This window comes from Phoenix dactylifera, chromosome 18 (assembly GCF_051530095.1).
Source record: "Phoenix dactylifera cultivar Ajwa chromosome 18, Ajwa_hap1_PhDact_Kaust_v1.1, whole genome shotgun sequence".
NCBI lineage: Eukaryota > Viridiplantae > Streptophyta > Magnoliopsida > Arecales > Arecaceae > Phoenix > Phoenix dactylifera.
Genome location: NC_143207.1, coordinates 16,264,646 through 16,286,941, shown reverse-complemented (window position 1 = coordinate 16,286,941; position 22,296 = coordinate 16,264,646). Strand labels below are relative to the sequence as shown.

The 22,296-nt window shown below is 43.3% G+C and overlaps 1 protein-coding gene across 1 annotated transcript; it reads right to left on the bottom strand.

The window, feature by feature from the left end:
• Window positions 1–2,038: 2,038 nt before the first annotated feature.
• LOC149750961 (uncharacterized) lies at window positions 2,039–3,469 on the bottom strand. The gene has a single exon (XM_089928574.1). The coding sequence runs from the start codon at window positions 3,375–3,377 to the stop codon at window positions 2,253–2,255; it is 1,125 nt and encodes a 374-aa protein (XP_089784700.1). The 5' UTR covers window positions 3,378–3,469; the 3' UTR covers window positions 2,039–2,252.
• Window positions 3,470–22,296: the final 18,827 nt, after the last annotated feature.

The following is a 22,296-nucleotide window of genomic DNA, read 5'->3' as shown; positions in this document are numbered from 1 at the left end:
GGATGGCCAACCAAACATAACCATTGAAAATTTGTCACTTTTCCATGGTCAACCAAACATGTCAAAAGTACTTTCCTAACCATTCTCTTTTTAGAAATTTATTTTTTAGAAATCATATTTATAAAAGAAAAAATGTTTTCGGCAAACCAAATAAGCCCATAGAAGGGAGAGCTTCTCCAAAATGGATCAACTACTTATGGAGCCATTCAATCCGTGACCCTATTAATCTTCCGGTAAGCGTGTCAGGCTCGAAACGCAACATGATCTCTTACCATGGCCCAAATATTTGAGAGCGGAGGTAGCTTTTTTTTTTTTTTTTTTTTTTTTCTCCGTGCAGCCTTGCAGTTAATTTTACAAGACGGACTTTGAAGCTCAATCACTGCCACCTACGTCATCAGTACCTACCAAGATTGGAACGTAGAACGTCAAGATTGGACAAAAATCTGACATAATGCCGGAAAATGATAGTTAGGAAATAGCTGGATCCCATGTCATGATCAAGGTTTTGTCGGTCCTCCTCAGAGATTGCGCACCTAATATATAGATATATTAAATCAGGGGTTCCGCGCTCTCTGTTCGCCAAATGTTTACGCATTATTGTGCCACCGGTAAAGTTATACATATTATTTAGAATTTTTTGCATGAATATCCTTTTAAATATCAGATTTTGCGTGAATACCTTTCCAAAATTGATATTTGCATGTATACCCTCGTAAAATACTTGTTTTACTATGTTATCCTTTTTTATTCTTATTTTTGCATATGTACCCATGCCATCTAACACCGTTAAAAAATTAACGGTTTCAAATTAAAATGACTAAAATACCCTTAATGGGTAGGCGTGCAAATAAAAAAATTTATAAGGGTATACAAGCAAATAGTAACTTTATAAAGATATTCATACAATTTCCTATATTTAGAAGGGTATATACGCAAAAAAAAAGCCTAGTAGATGGAAAGAATTTAGATACATTAATTAATGTGATAGCCTTTATAATTCTGTATTTATTAGGAAATGCACCCGGTCCTAGTAGATGGAAAGAATTTAGATACGTTAATATGGTTGTCATCATTTGAGGAACAACAAAACAATCTCCACATACACACACACACACACGTGTCTTTGTATGTATTTGCTAAAGGTATGCCTGATATCTACGAATTCGGGTAACAAATGGAGGTAGATATCCCAAGATGTTCAAAGTAAACGAATTTGGTGTATATAGTATTATAGTTGAAGAGTACATCCCACAGTCCCCCATCCAAGGACCAAGAATGATAAGAATGCTCAAAATAAGTAATTAATGGAATACTGGGAAACATATGTACTCTAGTTTTGCCGGGCTATATATTTTATTTAAAAACAATATATGATAACTTCTCTTCTTTTACCTAATCCCATCTTATCAGATTAAAATTCATTCCGACATGCTATGGCTTTAGAATCTCTGAAAAAACGAAAAAAACACACACACACACACACACACACACACACACACACACACATATATATATATATATATATTTCTCCTCTGCGATCACCTCCTCAATCATTCAGCTTCTCATACGTAATCTATGAGCAGTAATTTGGAAATATGCAGAAGAAAACCACCTTATCCTATAGTTATACATCAACCAAAAGCACCAATAGTTCTTCAAATTTAAAAAAAAAAACAAAACAAAACAGTCACCATGTTTGTAGTAAAGAAGAGATATTCTTGTACCAAGATTTGCATTAAACACCAACCAAGATGAATAGGTAGGAGTAGAAATAATAGCATTAATTCTACCAACCTACTTGTACTAGAGAAAAAAAAACAAATCTATATCCAACATAATCTTCACTGCTCCAGCAAAACATGCGATCAAATCTGCAATTAGCAAAAAAATGAAAAAGAATAAGTATGAGAATTAACTCTATATCAACAAATAAATTATATTTAGTAATAATGCTAAAAGTGATCCAAATAACTTGAAAGCAAATAAGGTGCAAACGTTAGGATAGGTATATCCAACATGTACCAATCAAGATTGTGGGTAGGCATTATCTTCTCTAACTAAAGTTTCCATTCTCTTAGTTTGCTTGCGGGGTCGTCCTTTATTTTTTTTTCCTCTTGGTGCTACGAACACTGCATGTGTGCCTCCTGAACATGACACTCTTCCTCTTGAACCATTTCCCTTAGGCCTGCAATATTTTAATGATAACCAAGTGATAAAACACAAACATCATTAAGTTAGAGTAGTGCTATATGTTACCTCCCAAGCTTCTTCGGTGCAGAAGAAGAGGACATTGAAGCTTGAGATTCCTCCACTACTGAATTTTTGCAAGTTTTTGCATGATGCCCAAGATCACCGCAACGCCTACATTTGTGCATCTTCTTCGATGTATTCTCATCTGTACCCCTAATTCTCTTCTTTTTAGGCCTTCCTGGAGGTCTTAGACTGAGCTTAGGAGGCAATACCTTATATCCAATATCAACTTTTATCCATTGGACCTTGTCAGGTAATGGTCCAATTTCTAATGCATAGGCAGTCTTATACTTGGCAACAGTGAAGTACTCCGAGACATAATTTTCCAAATTTGCACCTCTCATACTACAAATAAAAGCTGCAGCATGCACACAAGGAATGCCCGACACCTCCCACAGACGACAAGAGCACCTTTGTTCATTTAGAATTACTTCATGTCTTCCATTAGTCTCAATTACTTCTGCTCTATAATCACTGGTTCTATAAACATTATAATCACCTAGCTTAAGGCTAATGTCTCTTACATACTTCATTACCACAGGAACTAAATTTCCTTTCCAACGGGCAGCCATTCTCCTTCTTGCTTCCATTTTCACCATAATTTTTTGTCTTACGACATCTAATAAATCAAGAACTGGCCTATGTCTAGCCTCAGAAATCCAAGCATTGAATGACTCCGAAAGGTTGTTTGTTATATAGGAGCACTTAGCTGTGATGCCAAACTGAGATCTACTCCATAAGCCAATATTTTCAGCATTAAGATACTTGAATGCCTCCAAGCTAGCCTCCTTAATTTGATTGATGATATCGTCATGTTGGACTTTTGTATATGCCCTTGCAGCTCCCCATACCTTAATTTTAAGCCAGTCTCCTGGAAAATTTGTTTGAAAGTTTTTGTACAAGTGTCTCATGCATTTTCTATGCTCTGCTTGAGGGTATATATGTTGCACTGCTTCTTCGAGTCCCTTTTGTCGATCTGATACAAGTACTAGACCTTTTGGAGTTTGAATTGATTCTTTAAGTGCCTCCAAAAACCAAGTCCAGCTATCACTATTTTCAGATTCTGCAATACCAAAAGCAACTGGAAACAAACCATTATTTCCATCAAGTGATGTAGCAGCCATCATCACACCCCTGAACTTTCCCTTTAAGTGGCAACCATCTAGGCCTATGAAAGGCCTACAACCAGCTAAAAAGCCCGTACTGCAAGCTTGCAGACAAATAAAGAAGCGGTGGAAGTAATGCTTGTCATCAACCACATCTAACTTTAGCTTTACTACACTACCTAGGTTTCTTCTCAAAAGCTCCTCCTTGAAATCCTCCATTCTCTCAAAAGAATCTGCCCAATTACCATGAATCATAGACATGGCAAGCTCCTGTCCTCTCCAAACTCTGTGGTATGGAAGCTCAAGATGATAGAATTGCAACAATCTCCTTTTTAACTCAATAGGCGACAGGTCACCCTCTTTTCATTCTACCAGGCTCACTTTTGAGAACTCTTACGGCAAATTCATTCAATATAGCATACTGACTCAGTGCCACCTTGAACTGTTCTCGACTTGTATATTTTGTCCCTACGGCCATGTTAGGATCCACAATGTCCATCTCATATGTCTCTCCCTCATACTCTATGATATTTTCATCATCATCATCAGAATCGCTATTATAAATACTGTGATAGCTACTCTCAGAACCATAAATTTCAGTATCTGTTTCCTGCTCCTCTTGAGATAAAGTTTCATCATTTACCCCAACAAAGTCATTATTTTCAATAGCAGTAGCTAAAGTATCAATGCCTATTGTAGCTAGATGCTCATTTTCATTGTACCTTTGGTTTTCTCTTACTTCATCCTCTCGAATCTCTTCTATTGCAGTTGCAGTGCTTCTACATGTTTCAATTTGATCTTGGCTGCCTAGTGTTGATTGAGAAAGTTGTATAATATTGGTCTCTTTTGTGACAAATATGAAGCACTCTTTTAAATCCTTATACTCCTCAAACAAACTCATTAATTTTTGATCTGTGTCTGATATCATGTAAGACTTAGGCATTAAATGTCTAATCACAGACCAAATCTTTATAGTCTCTTCAAGCTTCAAATTGAAGGTATGCACTATATCATCATATAGGTCCTTATAGCAATAACAGTCAACATCAACTAACCAGCTCTTTTGTCTTCCAAAGTAGTACTTAAGTCTTGTAGAATTCTTAACCTTCTTAAAATATCCTCCAAATTTTACCTTCAATTTGAATAGTTGTTGCTCCATTTAAGAACCTGTACATTGAATAAATAAATATACACGATATAAATTGTAAGAGAGTGTTTATCAACCAAATGTATTCTAACAAAATAAAAGAAAAAAAGAATAATATACAACCATATTATATTTCAACAATCAATCAAAAATGGGTTCGTCTTTCTTACCCCCAAATAAAGTATATGGTATACAGTTAGAAACCAAAAAATAGAGTTTCAATATAGGTTCACAGCGAAAAATAGGAATGAAATAAAATCAGCTACAACAATCATTATTGTTGTTCCAACACTTGTAATGATTATTTTTTTTGGTTCAAATTAATAGAAGAAAAATAGTATAAATCAACGAAAGAGAAGAGAGGAAAAGATGATATTGAAATACCTTTGTTTATGATCAACTTTGTTTATGATCAACAGATGGCAGAGTTTTTGAAGGTTTGAAAGATCGATTGCGTCTTTGGAGAGGAAAGATTTACAACCCAGAAATTTTTTTTCTTTATTCTTTGTTGGGTTCCAGAACAGGGAGGAAGGGGGTCGGAGATCCCGAGCGAGCGCCTCGTGATCTCGGGCAGCTCTCGCTCGCCATGTGCCGCGGGATCGCGATCTCGCCATCGCGAACGCCCGCGGGCGAACCAGCCAAGATCTCACGATCGCGTCTCCCGCGGGCGAACGCCAGCGATAGCGTCGCGATCTCGCGAACGCCCGCGATAACGTCGCGATCTCGCGGACGCCCGCGATCGGGATCCCGATTCGTGGGGGGCGGGCGGGCGCCGGGGGGTCGGGGCGGGGGTTGGGGAAGCCGGCCGCCGGGAGGGAAGCCCGCGGGGGGGTGGGGAAGCCGCCGGGAGGGGGGGAAGCCCGTGGGGGGTGGGGAAGCTGTTGTCGGCGCCCCGCACCGGAACCCACTCACACCAGCGCTGCCACCGACGTCGGACAAGCAAGAGAGATACAAACGGATAAGCACTCTCTCGCTCCCTCGACTCCGGACTCAAGGATCACCTCTTCGCTCCGCCTACGAAGGGCAAAAGATTACCCCGTGGTATCAGTAGGATAAAACACTTGAGCACCGCAACGGATTATCAAAGATCAAAGGAAGAAGAAGGAAGAAAATAGCAAAGCAAACACAAAAATGTAACGAGGTTCGGCTACAAATAGCCTACGTCCTCCACCGCTCCAAATCTCAATAAGGATGAACTGATTACAGAGATAGCACACACCCGAACGATCACAAGCGATCGATCTACAAGAGATTCACACAGAATTTCCTTTGCACAAGAAGTAGGATCCCAATCCTCTTCTTCTCTAGAACCCTAGCCTCACAAACAAGAGTCTCTCTCAAATATACGGCCAATAACCTTACCCTAGGGCTCTCATGAGTCCTATATATAGTCTCAAGACCTTCAGATGATCATAGCCGTCGAAACGCCACCAAAAACACCAAAAGAAAATCGTCCGTACGATTTTTCGCGAGCCCGAGTCGACTCGGCTGAAGTCCGAGTCGACTCTGGCACGTCTGAACAACTTCCAGTTTAACTGGCACGATCTCGAGTCGACTCCACTGTATCTCGAGTCGACTCGACGATGCTCCGAGTCGACTCGACTGTAGTTCGAGTCGACTCTGACAGTCTAGACAGAAACATGGTTTTTGCGGCTTTCTCCTCTCGGGTCGACTCGACAGACCTCGAGTCGACTCGACTATTCCCGAGTCGACTCGACTGAAGCTCGAGTCAACTCCGACAGTCCGCCAGACAGAAAACTATGCAGAATTGATTTTCCTTCAATTCTCTTCATCACCAAAGGTCTCCACATACCCCAACAATCTCCCACTTGGAGACCTTGGGTATATCCTCTTGTTACTTGGCTCTCCTCTGTGCTCCCACTGAAACTAAATCATCCTAGTGAAATAGGTACGATGCCTCCTCAACGTCTTCAAGCATGAAGACCAGCAGAAGCTGAACAACTCCTCAGCTTCTCCACCGTGACGACCTTCGTCAACATATCTGCAGAATTCTGACTTGTATGAATCTTCTCCAACTTGACGAGTCCCTGCTCGAGCAATGACCTCACGAAGTGGTACCGTATGTCAATATGCTTCGTCCTTGAATGGAAAGCTGAATTCTTTGCCAGATGAATTGCACTTTGACTATCTGAATATAACATGCAATCCTTCTGTTCCTTCCCAAGCTCCTTCATCAAGACTTGAAGCCATATTAGTTCCTTGCACGCCTCTGTGGCTGCCACATACTCCGCCTCCGTAGTCGACAATGCAACAACTGGTTGCAACCTGGAAATCCAACTGACGGCTCCACTGCCCAAGGTGAACAAGTACCCTGTCGTGCTTCTCCTGCCGTCCAAGTCCCCTGCCATGTCTGAGTCCACATAGCCCTGTAACCGGATCTCAGAACCTCCATAGCACAATGACATGTGCTCAGTGCCTTTCAGATACCTCAGTATCCATTTGACTGCGCGCCAATGCTCCAAGCCTGGGCAGCTCATGAAGCGACTCACAACTCCCACTGCTTGAGCAATGTCTGGTCTCGTACACACCATAGCGTACATCAAGCTCCCCACTGCCGATGCAAACGGGATTTTTGACATATTGAGCTCCTCCACCCGCGTCTTCGGACTTTGCCCTTTTGAGAGCTTAAAATGGGCACCCAGCGGTGTGCCAACAGGTTTGGCACCCTCCATGCAGAATCTCCTGAGTACTCGGCTGATGTACTCCGCCTGAGATAGTCTGAGGATATGTTTAGACCTATCTCTACTGATCCGCATCCCAAGGATCTGTTTTGCTGCTCCTAGATCCTTCATTGCAAATTTTCTTGACCGCTTCAGCTTCAATTTTGCAATCTCATGCATGCTAGCTCCTGCAACTAACATGTCATCAACATACAATAGCAAGATAATGTAAGATGTACCGAAGTCCCGGAAGTAGCAACAGTGATCCTCCTGACATCTCCTGTATCCTATCTCAAGCATGTAACTATCGAACTTGAGATACCATTGTCTGGGTGCCTGTTTCAAACCATAGAGGCTTTTCTTTAGTTTGCAGACTAAGTCACCCGTGCCAGCTGCAATGTATCCCTCCGGCTGCTGCATATATATCTCCTCATCGAGATCTCCGTGGAGAAAGGCCGTCTTCACATCAAGCTGTTCTAAGTGAAGATCCTCTACTGCCACCATGCTCAGCACCGCTCGAATAGTACTCATCTTGACCACAGGAGAAAAGATCTCTGTGAAGTCGATACCTGCTCTCTGCTGAAATCCTTTTACAACCAGCCTGGCCTTGTATCGCTTCTTCCCGCCTTGCTCTTCCTTCAGCCTGTAAACCCATTTGTTTGACAGTGCTTTCTTCCCCTTGGGCAGATCCACCAAATCCCACGTTTGATTCTGCTCCAATGACTTCATCTCATCATCCATGGCCAACTCCCACTCCTTCCTGGTATCAACCTCCAATGCCTCCGTGAAGCATTCAGGTTCGCCATTATCTGTGAGCAGCAAATAACTAAGAGTCCCATCATACCTTTGAGGAGGCTTCCCATGAGTACTACGAGTGGACCTTCTTAGTTGTGGAGGGGGTGCCAATGCTTCAGGTTCTTGCTCTGACTGAGTCTTCTGACCAGAATTTGTAGACTCCTCTTCAGGATCCACAAAACACGGCTCAACAGGTTTTGTTTCTGATTCAGTGCTCTGCTGCATTTTCTCATTGAATACCACATCATTACTACGAATGATCTTCTTGTGTTCGGGATCCCAAAGCCGGTACCCAAACTGTTGACCTCCGTATCCAACGAAAATACACTTCTTTGATTTGGCGTCTAGTTTGCTTCTTTGACTGGAATCAACATGGACATAACTGGTACAACCGAATACTCGTAAGTGCGCCAAATCAATCTTCTTCGCTGTCCATGCTTCCTCAGGAATCCCAAATTCAAGTTTCTTTGATGGCCCTCTGTTGATCAAGTAGGCAGCAGTGTTGTAATAACCCCCAAAATTTTTTTTTTATATAAAAAGGGATAGAATAGTCCTTTAAAATTGATATAAGGGATAAAATTGGAAGGAATCAAAAGATAATGGCATAGTTGTAGATATGTTGAAGTGTTAGGGGCAAAATGGGAATTTAATAATATTAAACAAAGGTGAATAGTGCTTTGATGTGATTTAAATGGGGTGGTTGGTGGCTCACGGGAATGAAACCGAGAGAGAGTCACAGAGAGGGGGTTCTCAGGCGTGGAGGAAAAGAAGGAAAGAAAAGGAGAAGAAGAAGAAGAAGAAAGAAGAAGAGGAAGGGGATTCGAGGAGGAGGGGGATCCCGGTTGCACTTCCAGCTGAAGGGAAAAACGTAGATCTCCTTCCCCTCTACGCAAGGACCTCGATTTCCAAAAAGAAAAAAGGTAAATATCCGTCCCTATCTAGTCTTTTGATGACATTAGGCTATACAAAGGGTGGATATAGTCTAGAGGGGTCGGATAAGGGTTGTAGAGGTGGTTAAAAGAGGAAGAATCGGATTTTAACAAATTTTTCCGGCACTACGGAAAAACTGTGTCGAAGTCCCAACTTCGGTGAATTATTTAGGGGGTCAAACGGCCTCCGATGATGATGTATGTTATCTCTTTGGAATCCTCTATGAGTGTAGAATGTTAGGTAAAAATTTCATCAAATTTGGAGTCTTGAAAGTGGATCAAAACCGGGATGAAGTAACCCACTGTCAGTTCGGGTTACTGTTCATCCGGGTGGAAAATAGGGGATTTCATGCTATAATAGAGTATTAAGCCTAGATCAAGCTAAAAGGGACCTTGTACTCATACAAAGGAGTCCCTAATACACATAAATGGTAAGTTAATTAATTAAAAAGAAAAAGAAGAAAGAAAAGAAAAGATTTAGGGAACAGGGGAGTTGAATCAATTAAAGTTCCCTATGTTATAATTGGCACGTAGATTATAGCCCTTGATACAAGACTAAATGTATTGTAAATGCATGTCACAGTTGGGCAAGAAGCTAGGGAACAAGAGGAAGAAGTCCCCTGCTGCCTACTGTAAAATTCTAGAGGCGTATCGAGGCCGTGCCGGATTGACAGGTGAGTGGGAGTCATGTACTTTGCACCATGAGCATCCTTAATTCATTTTCATGAATGTCGCCAAGTGTGAATTGATTCCACTTGAGCATATTGATTGATATTGTAGTAGATTCCTCTATAATCTTGATTCTCCATGCTTGATTATTCTGTACATGCATTTGAGAGAACATTGAGAGAAATTACGAGGGGTTGATGAGTAATCAAATTGATTCCGAATTGTGAAATGATTTCTTTTGTAAATTGATTTCATTTCCTCTATTTTAAAGACTTGTGAGTCGTAGCTTGATTATACTCCTTTATGAGTAATGAAATTGGATCTGAATTGTGAAATAACTTCTTTTGTAAATTGATTTCATTTCCTCTATTTCAAAGACTTGTAGAGCCCTTCTCATGGTATATTGAGTTGCATTGTACTCCCGTGATTCCTCACTCCCAACCCTGATGTTAATTTATGATTGGGTCATGATCGAGTGAGTGGTAATCTTGATTATACTCCATTTTAGTAGAGTATTGGGAGGGTGCATTATGGCATTTATGTATGGCTTGACAGTATCTGCAGGACACCTATAGTCGATGGGGTTGAACATCGGCCTTTGTGCACATAGTAGCCTTCTGGGTGGGCGGAGCCCAGTCCCTTCCTAGGGGGGGACACGGCCCTAGGCGTAGGATCGGCCGGTCCTACGACTTATATTCTGCTTGCCGCCGGGCATAGTAAGACCCCGCGAGGTGCAGTATGGCTTTCCGCGGATGTAGAATTCCCGCGAGGTGCCGTTTAGTATGTAGATGTGAGATGGATTTCTGTTCTGGATACTGGCCAGCATTTATATGATCAGTGTGGTGTCTTATCCTGCATATGCATGTGACAGTAGGGAGTTGTTGCTGGTTCGCCTGGGGCGTAAAACCCACCTCCCGATAGCTGTCTAGCATTTATGTTATCGGTATGGTGTCTTATCCTGCATATGCATGTGACAGTAGGGAGTTGTTGCTGGTTCGCCTGGGGCGTAAAACCCACCTTCCGACAGCTGTCTAGTGATGATTTACATATTGGTGTGGTGTCATATTCGATGTATGCATATGGCAGTAGGGAGTTGTTGCTGGTTCGCCTGGGGCGTAAAACCCACCTCCCGATAGCTGTCTTGTTGATGATTCAGCCTATTGACACCTGATTTATATGATTCAGTACTATGACCTGTTGAACGTATTCATGAGTAGCATATATGTTGACTTGATTATTCCATATATGCTTCAGATGAGTTGATATTGATTGTGGTGATATTGATGATTTACTCCATATTCTCTATGTTGAGTTCATGTTCATGTTGTTATTGATCTTGAGATTTCATCTCGAGCCATGATTATATTCTGTCTCATGTGCATAGTACTCTCTACTCCACTCACTGAGTATTTATATACTCACTCCCCAGTTTGATATTTTTGATTGCAGGGCAGGTATTGTATAGAGAGGAGCAGGATTAGTGGTTGCCTGCTAGCTGTGCCGCTCCATAGTATAGTATAGTACAATGTAGATAGAGGTTTATACCCTTTTGGTGTATTATAAACCTTCTGTTGTATATAGTGTATAGTTACAGTCATAGATCCTGTTGTGGATATGGGTTTGACCATGGATGAAATGGGAACCAGATTTTTATACAGATGAGTTATATGCCTGAGATAATGTATTGATATATATTGTCCAGGTTCATTATGTGACGGATTATGTGATTGCTGCTCTGACAGGTAGTGTGTTGTATATATTGAGATAATCCTGACAGGTCACTATAGGAAAAGTGATCATTTTGTGCATGCATCATGCCAAATTTTTCAAGATTTATTGATGATTGATAGGTAGTAGGGTTCTACGCGGTGGCTGGTGGCCTTATGCCTACCCGCACCCTAGGACCGTCGCGGCGGCCCGCCGGGAACGGGGCGGGGGTCGTGACAAAGCTTGGTATCAGAGCAAAGGTTAAACAAGAGTCCTGTCAGAGCAATAGGGTGACTCAGAATTAAGTATAGGATTATACTATGGAGCATAGGATTTTTCTGTATATTAATTTATGAGTCATTTACAATTCAGTAAAATATATTATGGCTCTGTGTAACGACTGTCCTCTCTTTTTGACTCTTTTAGAGACATATAAAGAATACTTCCAAGGAGAATGGAGCCAGATATAGCATTGGATGCGGGTTCTGCACATGTCGAGCCCCAAAGAGAAAAACCTCCTCCTGCTGATAGACGGAGGGTTGATGATCAAGGAGATGTAGGAAGTAGAGATGCATTGATGGAACAGTTACTGGCGGAGAATCAGGCTCTGAGGGAGCAGATTGCTCGGGGGAAATCTCTTGCCCCGTCAGTAGTATCCATCCCACCTCCTGTACCTGTGCCAAGAAGTTTGGCCAGGCGGGCTCTAGATGATGAGGGGATTACTGTACAGGAATTTCTGAGGCTCAGAACCCCAGAGTTTAAGGGGGAAGAAGATGAAGATCCTCAGAGATTCCTGGAGGAGACTGAAAAGATGATACGGAGACTGCCCTGTTCTGATGCAAGGGCAATAGAACTTGTAGGGCTCACAATGAAAGAAGATGCCTGGGGCTGGTACCAGAGGCACGTGGAGGACAGATTGTACAGTAGGAATCCTCCAACCTGGGAAGAGTTCAGGCAAGCAGTGATGGATGAGTTTTTGTCTCCGGCCGAGAGGCAGAATCGGGCTCTTCAGTTTGAGAGGCTGAAGCAGATGCCCGGAATGAGCGTATCTGAGTACGCTCGTGAGTTCACTAGATTGGGAAAGTATGCTTCTTACATCATCCCCACTGAAGCTGCCAGGATAGAAAGATTCAGGCGGGGTCTGATTTCCCCGCTTTATAATGCAGTACTGGCAGTAGAGGTCCCCACCTTGGCTAGGCTGATAGATAAAGCAAAACAGTGGGAGACCAGAAACAAAGAGGAAAGAGCTGAAAGAGAACAGAGAAAAATGAGTGTGGGGAAGGAGCAAAGCAGTAGAGGTAGATCTGAGGGAGTAGATCTCTCGGAGGGCCCGACGGAGCAGTCTGTACGCTCAGCTCCACCTGCCCCACGTAAGAGGAAATGGAGGGAAAGAGGTCAATCACAAGATACTTTTCTACCATCAGTACCTCGTCCTCCAGTCACTATGGCCAGAACTGAATCTAGGTTCCAATCATGGCCAGTATGTGGCATATGTGGGAAGCAGCACCCTGGCAGATGCAGAATGGGTCAGGGAGTGTGCTACAGATGTGGACAGCCGGGTCATTTTGTCAGAAAATGCCCGCAGGGTGCCACCCAGCAGTTTGTGCCTTTGGCATCCTATCCTTCTGTGCAGATGGACAAGCCTAGTAGTAGGGAGCCTGTAGGCAGAGGTAGAGGTCAAGCACAAACATCACAGCAGAGTGCTGGACCATCTCAACTGTCAGCTCCAGTAGGCAGAGGGCAAGGAAGGGTGTTCACGGTAAATCCACAGGAGGCACAGGCATCGAATGCAGCTATGACAGGTATGCTCCTCATTGATAAGATTAAAGTTAGAGTATTATTTAATTTTGGAGCTACCCATTCATTTGTGTCCCTTTATTTTGCTAAAAAGTTAGCTAAGGATAAGATATTAATGCATATTCTCTTAGCTATTAGTACACCTGTAGGGGATAGTATAAAAGCGAAGTATGTGTATCCTACCTGTGTGGTAGAAATAGAAGGTAAAACACTTCCAATTTATTTGATTCCCAATACCACACCGAGCAGAATATGAAGAGTAGATATACTCATCCCTTTGAGTAATCAGGTAATTTACTCTTTTAAATTCGAGGACGAATTTTATATAAGGAGGGGAGGATGTAATAACCCCAAAAATTTTTTTTTATATAAAAAGGGATAGAATAGTCCTTTAAAATTGATATAAGGGATAAAATTGGAAGGAATCAAAAGATAATGGCATAGTTGTAGATATGTTGAAGTGTTAGGGGCAAAATGGGAATTTAATAATATTAAACAAAGGTGAATAGTGCTTTGATGTGATTTAAATGGGGTGGTTGGTGGCTCACGGGAATGAAACCGAGAGAGAGTCACAGAGAGGGGGTTCTCAGGCGTGGAGGAAAAGAAGGAAAGAAAAGGAGAAGAAGAAGAAGAAGAAAGAAGAAGAGGAAGGGGATTCGAGGAGGAGGGGGATCCCGGTTGCACTTCCAGCTGAAGGAAAAAACGTAGATCTCCTTCCCCTCTACGCAAGGACCTCGATTTCCAAAAAGAAAAAAGGTAAATATCCGTCCCTATCTAGTCTTTTGATGACATTAGGCTATACAAAGGGTGGATATAGTCTAGAGGGGTCGGATAAGGGTTGTAGAGGTGGTTAAAAGAGGAAGAATCGGATTTTAACAAATTTTTCCGGCACTACGGAAAAACTGTGTCGAAGTCCCAACTTCGGTGAATTATTTAGGGGGTCAAACGGCCTCCGATGATGATGCATGTTATCTCTTTGGAATCCTCTATGAGTGTAGAATGTTAGGTAAAAATTTCATCAAATTTGGAGTCTTGAAAGTGGATCAAAACCGGGATGAAGTAACCCACTGTCAGTTCGGGTTACTGTTCATCCGGGTGGAAAATAGGGGATTTCATGCTATAATAGAGTATTAAGCCTAGATCAAGCTAAAAGGGACCTTGTACTCATACAAAGGAGTCCCTAATACACATAAATGGTAAGTTAATTAATTAAAAAGAAAAAGAAGAAAGAAAAGAAAAGATTTAGGGAACAGGGGAGTTGAATCAATTAAAGTTCCCTATGTTATAATTGGCACGTAGATTATAGCCCTTGATACAAGACTAAATGTATTGTAAATGCATGTCACAGTTGGGCAAGAAGCTAGGGAACAAGAGGAAGAAGTCCCCTGCTGCCTACTGTAAAATTCTAGAGGCGTATCGAGGCCGTGCCGGATTGACAGGTGAGTGGGAGTCATGTACTTTGCACCATGAGCATCCTTAATTCATTTTCATGAATGTCGCCAAGTGTGAATTGATTCCACTTGAGCATATTGATTGATATTGTAGTAGATTCCTCTATAATCTTGATTCTCCATGCTTGATTATTCTGTACATGCATTTGAGAGAACATTGAGAGAAATTACGAGGGGTTGATGAGTAATCAAATTGATTCCGAATTGTGAAATGATTTCTTTTGTAAATTGATTTCATTTCCTCTATTTTAAAGACTTGTGAGTCGTAGCTTGATTATACTCCTTTATGAGTAATGAAATTGGATCTGAATTGTGAAATAACTTCTTTTGTAAATTGATTTCATTTCCTCTATTTCAAAGACTTGTAGAGCCCTTCTCATGGTATATTGAGTTGCATTGTACTCCCGTGATTCCTCACTCCCAACCCTGATGTTAATTTATGATTGGGTCATGATCGAGTGAGTGGTAATCTTGATTATACTCCATTTTAGTAGAGTATTGGGAGGGTGCATTATGGCATTTATGTATGGCTTGACAGTATCTGCAGGACACCTATAGTCGATGGGGTTGAACATCGGCCTTTGTGCACATAGTAGCCTTCTGGGTGGGCGGAGCCCAGTCCCTTCCTAGGGGGGGACACGGCCCTAGGCGTAGGATCGGCCGGTCCTACGACTTATATTCTGCTTGCCGCCGGGCATAGTAAGACCCCGCGAGGTGCAGTATGGCTTTCCGCGGATGTAGAATTCCCGCGAGGTGCCGTTTAGTATGTAGATGTGAGATGGATTTCTGTTCTGGATACTGGCCAGCATTTATATGATCAGTGTGGTGTCTTATCCTGCATATGCATGTGACAGTAGGGAGTTGTTGCTGGTTCGCCTGGGGCGTAAAACCCACCTCCCGATAGCTGTCTAGCATTTATGTTATCGGTATGGTGTCTTATCCTGCATATGCATGTGACAGTAGGGAGTTGTTGCTGGTTCGCCTGGGGCGTAAAACCCACCTTCCGACAGCTGTCTAGTGATGATTTACATATTGGTGTGGTGTCATATTCGATGTATGCATATGGCAGTAGGGAGTTGTTGCTGGTTCGCCTGGGGCGTAAAACCCACCTCCCGATAGCTGTCTTGTTGATGATTCAGCCTATTGACACCTGATTTATATGATTCAGTACTATGACCTGTTGAACGTATTCATGAGTAGCATATATGTTGACTTGATTATTCCATATATGCTTCAGATGAGTTGATATTGATTGTGGTGATATTGATGATTTACTCCATATTCTCTATGTTGAGTTCATGTTCATGTTGTTATTGATCTTGAGATTTCATCTCGAGCCATGATTATATTCTGTCTCATGTGCATAGTACTCTCTACTCCACTCACTGAGTATTTATATACTCACTCCCCAGTTTGATATTTTTGATTGCAGGGCAGGTATTGTATAGAGAGGAGCAGGATTAGTGGTTGCCTGCTAGCTGTGCCGCTCCATAGTATAGTATAGTACAATGTAGATAGAGGTTTATACCCTTTTGGTGTATTATAAACCTTCTGTTGTATATAGTGTATAGTTACAGTCATAGATCCTGTTGTGGATATGGGTTTGACCATGGATGAAATGGGAACCAGATTTTTATACAGATGAGTTATATGCCTGAGATAATGTATTGATATATATTGTCCAGGTTCATTATGTGACGGATTATGTGATTGCTGCTCTGACAGGTAGTGTGTTGTATGTATTGAGATAATCCTGACAGGTCACTATAGGAAAAGTGATCATTTTGTGCATGCATCATGCCAAATTTTTCAAGATTTATTGATGATTGATAGGTAGTAGGGTTCTACGCGGTGGCTGGTGGCCTTATGCCTACCCGCACCCTAGGACCGTCGCGGCGGCCCGCCGGGAACGGGGCGGGGGTCGTGACAAGTGTTAACTGCTTCCGCCCAAAACTGCTGTGGCAATCCAGCATGTATCCTCATACTCCTGGCACGCTCATTAATTGTTCTGTTCATCCTTTCAGCAATTCCATTTTGTTGTGGTGTTTCTGGAACTGTCCTTTGCCTGACGATCCCAGCATCTGCACAGTAGTCCTCAAACTCCCTGCTACAATACTCACCACCGTTGTCCGATCTCAGGCATTTCAACCTCTTTCCTATCTCGAGTTCTACCATCACCTGCCATCTCCTGAAGACCCCAAATACCTCTGACTTGTGCTTCAAGAAGAACACCCAAAGCTTCCTGGTAGCATCATCAATAAAAGTAACATAGTACTGAGATCCACCAATGGAAGAAACTGGTGCAGGCCCCCACACGTCCGTGTGCACGAGATCTAGCTTTTCTTGCTTCCGAGGTTTACCTTCTTTGTTGAATGAAACACGCTTCTGCTTTTCGAGAACACAATCCTCACAGAAGTCCATCTCAACACTCCTGAGACCCTGCAGCTTTCCCAACTGGTGCATCACCTCCAGTCCCTGATAACTCATGTGCCCAAGTCTACAATGCCATAACTTGGTGTCCACATCTGCTGCAACAACTCCAATAGAGTTCTCCGTGCCGTTGGTGACATAAAGTGTCCCAACCTTCTTGCCACTAGCCACCGTCAACGAACCTCTGGATATCTTCCACTGATCAGCTGTGAAAATAGCCTTGTACCCCTGGCTCGCCAACTGTCCAACAGAAATCAGATTCCTCTGCAGTTGAGGTACGTGCCGTACGTCCTCAAGCTCAAGTGAAGATCCAGAAACTAACTTCACTTCCGCGCTTCCCCTTCCTTGTATGGTGCAAGGCTCTCCATCCCCTAGGTAGACTTTGCCAAAGTCTCCCTTCTCATATCCTTCAAGAAGCTTCCGTTGGGATGTAGCATGGAAAGACGCGCCCGAGTCTATCACCCAAGACTCGTCACAGGTAGACAAAGATAGAACGAGGGCATCCATATCACCGTCTTCAGCAAAATTTGCCAGATCCTTGCTGACTCCTTCGGTGTGGTCGCCTTGCTTCCCTTTAGGAGATTTGCAATCCCTCCTAAAGTGCCCCGTCTTCCCGCAGTTCCAGCACTTCGCTCCCTTGTTCTGAGGTGCTCGAGACCTGCTGGATCTCGACTTCGAGTCGCTTCGAAATCGACCGTCCTTCTTTTGTCTTCCCCGGTCAGAGGTGTTTAGTGCACTTCCAGACGACTCCATAGCTCCAGAAGATTTCCTTCTTGCTTCTTCACTCAGAAGCACTCCCACAACGTCATCAAAAATCAACTTCCCCGTTGCCGAAGAGTTGCTCACCGCCATCACCAGGCCCTCCCAGCTATCAGGCAATCCGGAGAGGATTAGCAATGCCCGAATCTCATCGTCAAAACTAATCTCCACTGACTCCAACTGGGCCGTGAGTCCATTGAACTCGTTGAGGTATTCTGCTATGCTGCCGCCATTTTTCATACGAAGATTAAACAACCTCTTCATGAGAAATACCTTGTTTGATGCTGAGGGTTTCTCGTACATCCGCGACAATGTTGCCATCAACTCCATCGTCGTCTTCTCGTTTTTGATGTTGAATGCCACTTGGGATGCAAGTGACAATCTGATGGTGCCGAGCGTCTTCCGATCGAGGACCTCCCAGTCTTCATCGGACATCTTCTCTGGTTTCTTTGCTCTACCTCCAAGAGGTAAATAGAGATCCTTCTGGTAAAGGTAATCTTCTATTTGCATCTTCCAAAACCCGAAGTTCGTGCCATTGAACTTCTCAATTCGCAACTTCCCTTCATCCGCCATTGCAGAATAACCAATAGCTCTGATACCAATTGTTGTCGGCGCCCCGCACCGGAGCCCACTCACACCAGCGCCGCCACCGACGTCGGACAAGCAAGAGAGATACAAACGGATAAGCACTCTCTCGCTCCCTCGACTCCGGACTCAAGGATCACCTCTTCGCTCTGCCTACGAAGGGCAAAAGATTACCCCGTGGTATCAGTAGGATAAAACACTTGAGCACCGCAACGGATTATCAAAGATCAAAGGAAGAAGAAGGAAGAAAATAGCAAAACAAACACAAAAATGTAACGAGGTTCGGCTACAAATAGCCTACGTCCTCCACCGCTCCAAATCTCAATAAGGATGAACTGATTACAGAGATAGCACACACCCGAACGATCACAAGCGATCGATCTACAAGAGATTCACACAGAATTCCCTTTGCACAAGAAGTAGGATCCCAATCCTCTTCTTCTCTAGAACCCTAGCCTCACAAACAAGAGTCTCTCTCAAATATACGGCCAATAATCTTACCCTAGGGCTCTCATGAGTCCTATATATAGTCTCAAGACCTTCAGATGATCATAGCCGTCGAAACGCCACCAAAAACACCAAAAGAAAATCGTCCGTACGATTTTTCGCGAGCCCGAGTCGACTCGGCTGAAGTCCGAGTCGACTCTGGCACGTTTGAACAACTTCCAGTTTAACTGGCACGATCTCGAGTCGACTCCACTGTATCTCGAGTCGACTCGACGATGCTCCGAGTCGACTCGACTGTAGTTCGAGTCGACTCTGACAGTCCAGACAGAAACATGGTTTTTGCGGCTTTCTCCTCTCGGGTCGACTCGACAGACCTCGAGTCGACTCGACTGTTCCCGAGTCGACTCGACTGAAGCTCGAGTCGACTCCGACAGTCCGCCAGACAGAAAACTATGCAGAATTGATTTTTCTTCAATTCTCTTCATCACCAAAGGTCTCCACATACCCCAACAGAAGCCGCCGGGGGGGGGAAGCCGCCGGGAGGGGGGGCGCCGGGGGGGAAGCCTGCGGGGGGTGGGGAAGCCGCCGGGGGGGGGGGGGGCGCCGGTGGTGGGTAAGCCGGGCGCCGGGGGGGTGGTGAAGCCGGGCCGGGGGGGGTGGCGCGGGGAACCCAGGCGCGGGGGTGTGGAGGTGGAAGAGTTAAGGGTAATAATGTCATTTCGAATTTTATTTTTATTTTTATTTAATATAAATACAATTTTTTTAAACACCGTTAGAACAACCGTTACATTAGGATATTTGTACAATAACAGAGTTTTACGAGGGTATACATGCAAATATCAATTTTGGAAGGGTATTCACACAAAATCTAACATTTAGAAGGGTATCTATGAAAAAAAAACCCTATTATTTAATACGGCATCAACGGTATTGAATTCAACGAGAAAACGGTTGATATTTCGACGGTGTCGAAGACAGCGTCTGGGGGCCACCAATGAATTAGGATTTAGGAGGCACGCGGGCCCTGTGGTGGCTTGGCTGCGGTACAGTGTTCCGCCGGTGAGAGGTGCGTGGGGCTATATCGATGAATGGCGTACATGTACATCGTACACCAAGCGGGTGGGTCCCAATCCTGGTGAAAGTCTACGTGGCGAGAAGGGTGAGGCGAATTTGATGCCAAAGCACAATGAATTATTAAAGACCCACATAAAATTTTCTGGACGCGTAACCTAATTAACGATCCATATCAAATCTTGAAACCACCTTTACGTGCAAATACATAGCTTATGTTCAAGTACATAAAGTCTAAACCTGAGATTTATATGACCTTTTTTTTATATATTTTTAAATTTCATTAATTTCTTTTTAAAACTGTTATTATTTATCTATTATCATTAGAAATTAATTATTATTTTTTTGAATATAAATCATAGTATCTATCTGAGTGCATAATGCTCAGGCTTGCTTAGGCATTACCCAATATTTTTCTTTCTTAAACAAAAATCTCTCAAAGTTCTATGGGAAGTTTCTAAGTTCGCACAGATCTCTCGAAGCACGGAAAACTCTGGACCAAAAATTGGAAAGAAAGAAAAATAGCACTTAAGCCATTGGGTACTCCACAAGTCCAGACAAAGAAAGCCGCCGATAAGGTCAAGATAGAGACACAACTTGCGGCGTCTCTGCGAACAAAACCATAGTCTGCGTTGCCTCATTTTTCTTAATTTACGTTGTCTAAAGTCCGAAATTCCATTCTACGACAAGCACAATTTCAAAGCAACGTTTGCGCGATCCATCGGTCGATTTGCGCGAAAGATACAGCCTCCAAGCCACCCACCATCCGACGTGAGGCCGAATATTTTGACTGATTCCATTCTACCGGGCCTTCCTCTTTAATATGAAGGCCTCGCCTTCCTCTTTTTCATGAAGGAGACCAAACCCTCTGCTCCAACTTCCATTCTCCCTGGAAGCGTGCTCTCTCCGAGTGCCCCATCTCCATGGCTCCAAGCTTATTCGAAGAATCTCTCCTTGCCGCGCCACAGACCGCCAGGACCAGGGGCACCAAGCCAAACCAGGTCGCTAAGTTCGCCCTCTTCGTCGCCGCCGGTGGCCTGCTGCTGTGGTCCGATCGTCGCCGCCGCCGCCACCACCACCTGGAATTGGCCTTCGAGGTAAGCCTCTCCGCAAATCTCATCACCCTCGCTCTGGGGCTCTTGCTGATGTACGTTTCAATGGTGGCACCTCCGGATTCTACCACCACCGGCAACGGCAAGCTCATGATGTGGGCGACCCTCTTCATGTCCATCGTCGCCCTCGTCCTAAGCTCTTACCTCCTGATCTTCGCAGACTGATATGTAGCGCTGGACTAGGCCAGAATCGGGCGTCATGGATCGGGTCGACTTGCACCACCCATTTGATCCATGATGGTTTCCTTTTCCTCTAGTCTTGCTCATACATAGATAATTGGTGTTGTTTGCCGGTCCTCTGTTCTGTGAGTGTGAACTGGTACGTATTGTCATGCGCTTTTTCATTTCTCAGTGTTCGCGGTTGTGTGAGCTTTGCTGTTATGGTGAGTGTGAAAGGGAAATGGCTGTGTTTCTCTACGTGTAAGGGTGAGGTAATCTATGTAATAAGCGGTGGTGTACTTTCAAAAGCTTCTGTGTTTCAGCATCTTTTTACTCTCTCCTAGATATTTGCTGGATTGAGAATAGAATTTTGGGCTTCTTTGTCTTCCAAGAAGGAAAGAAAACGATTGGTCCATAAGTGGGACCACAGATCGAGGGGACCCCAGGGGCCCTACAGCAGAACCAGTACGAGTGTCTCACCGGGTCAGCTCCCTTCCTCTCCCTCTCGTCAGAGTCTCCTCTTTCGCGAACACCTGTGGTTTTCGGCAACTCCATTTTGTTCCTTTTATTAACTTTGGGTATTTTTAACTTGGTTCCTTTCATGAATAATCTTTGATGAAGAGTCCAAACCTTCTACCTTCTGTTGATCTTGTGGCTACCATGTGGAATTTGTTTAAATTACGATCAAGGAGTTCTTAATATTCTCAGATAGCTCTGCTTATCCAATAGAAAGTCCAGGATTTTTTTTTCTTGGCAAGTTTTGCCCTCCTCCTTTTCTCCTTGCCCATATTTTTTAGGTGGTCCTATAATTTTTCCTCTTTCTACTTATTTGTAGATTTTTCTTGATAGGGATTGTTCTGCATGCATACGTTCAGCACGTTTCTTAAGGGATTTCTCTTTTTCTTTTTTTCTTCATCTTTGACCTTTTGGCCCCTCTTTTTATTTTTCTCTTGATGTGAACATGTGGCCACACTTCCACAACGCCTAATGATGCTGGTATATGCTGCCTCATGGAAATTAATAAACAAAATAAGTGATACCATATGGCTAGATTGGAGAACAACTATAGTTAAGATCTATTGTTGCTCCTAGATCTCTTTTTTTCTGAGTACAGGATGATCAAATTTGTGCCTCCTGAGCTTTTTCACTATAAAAATGCGAGCTGCTACTTGCATGGTAAGGACTTGCTCAGATATCATTT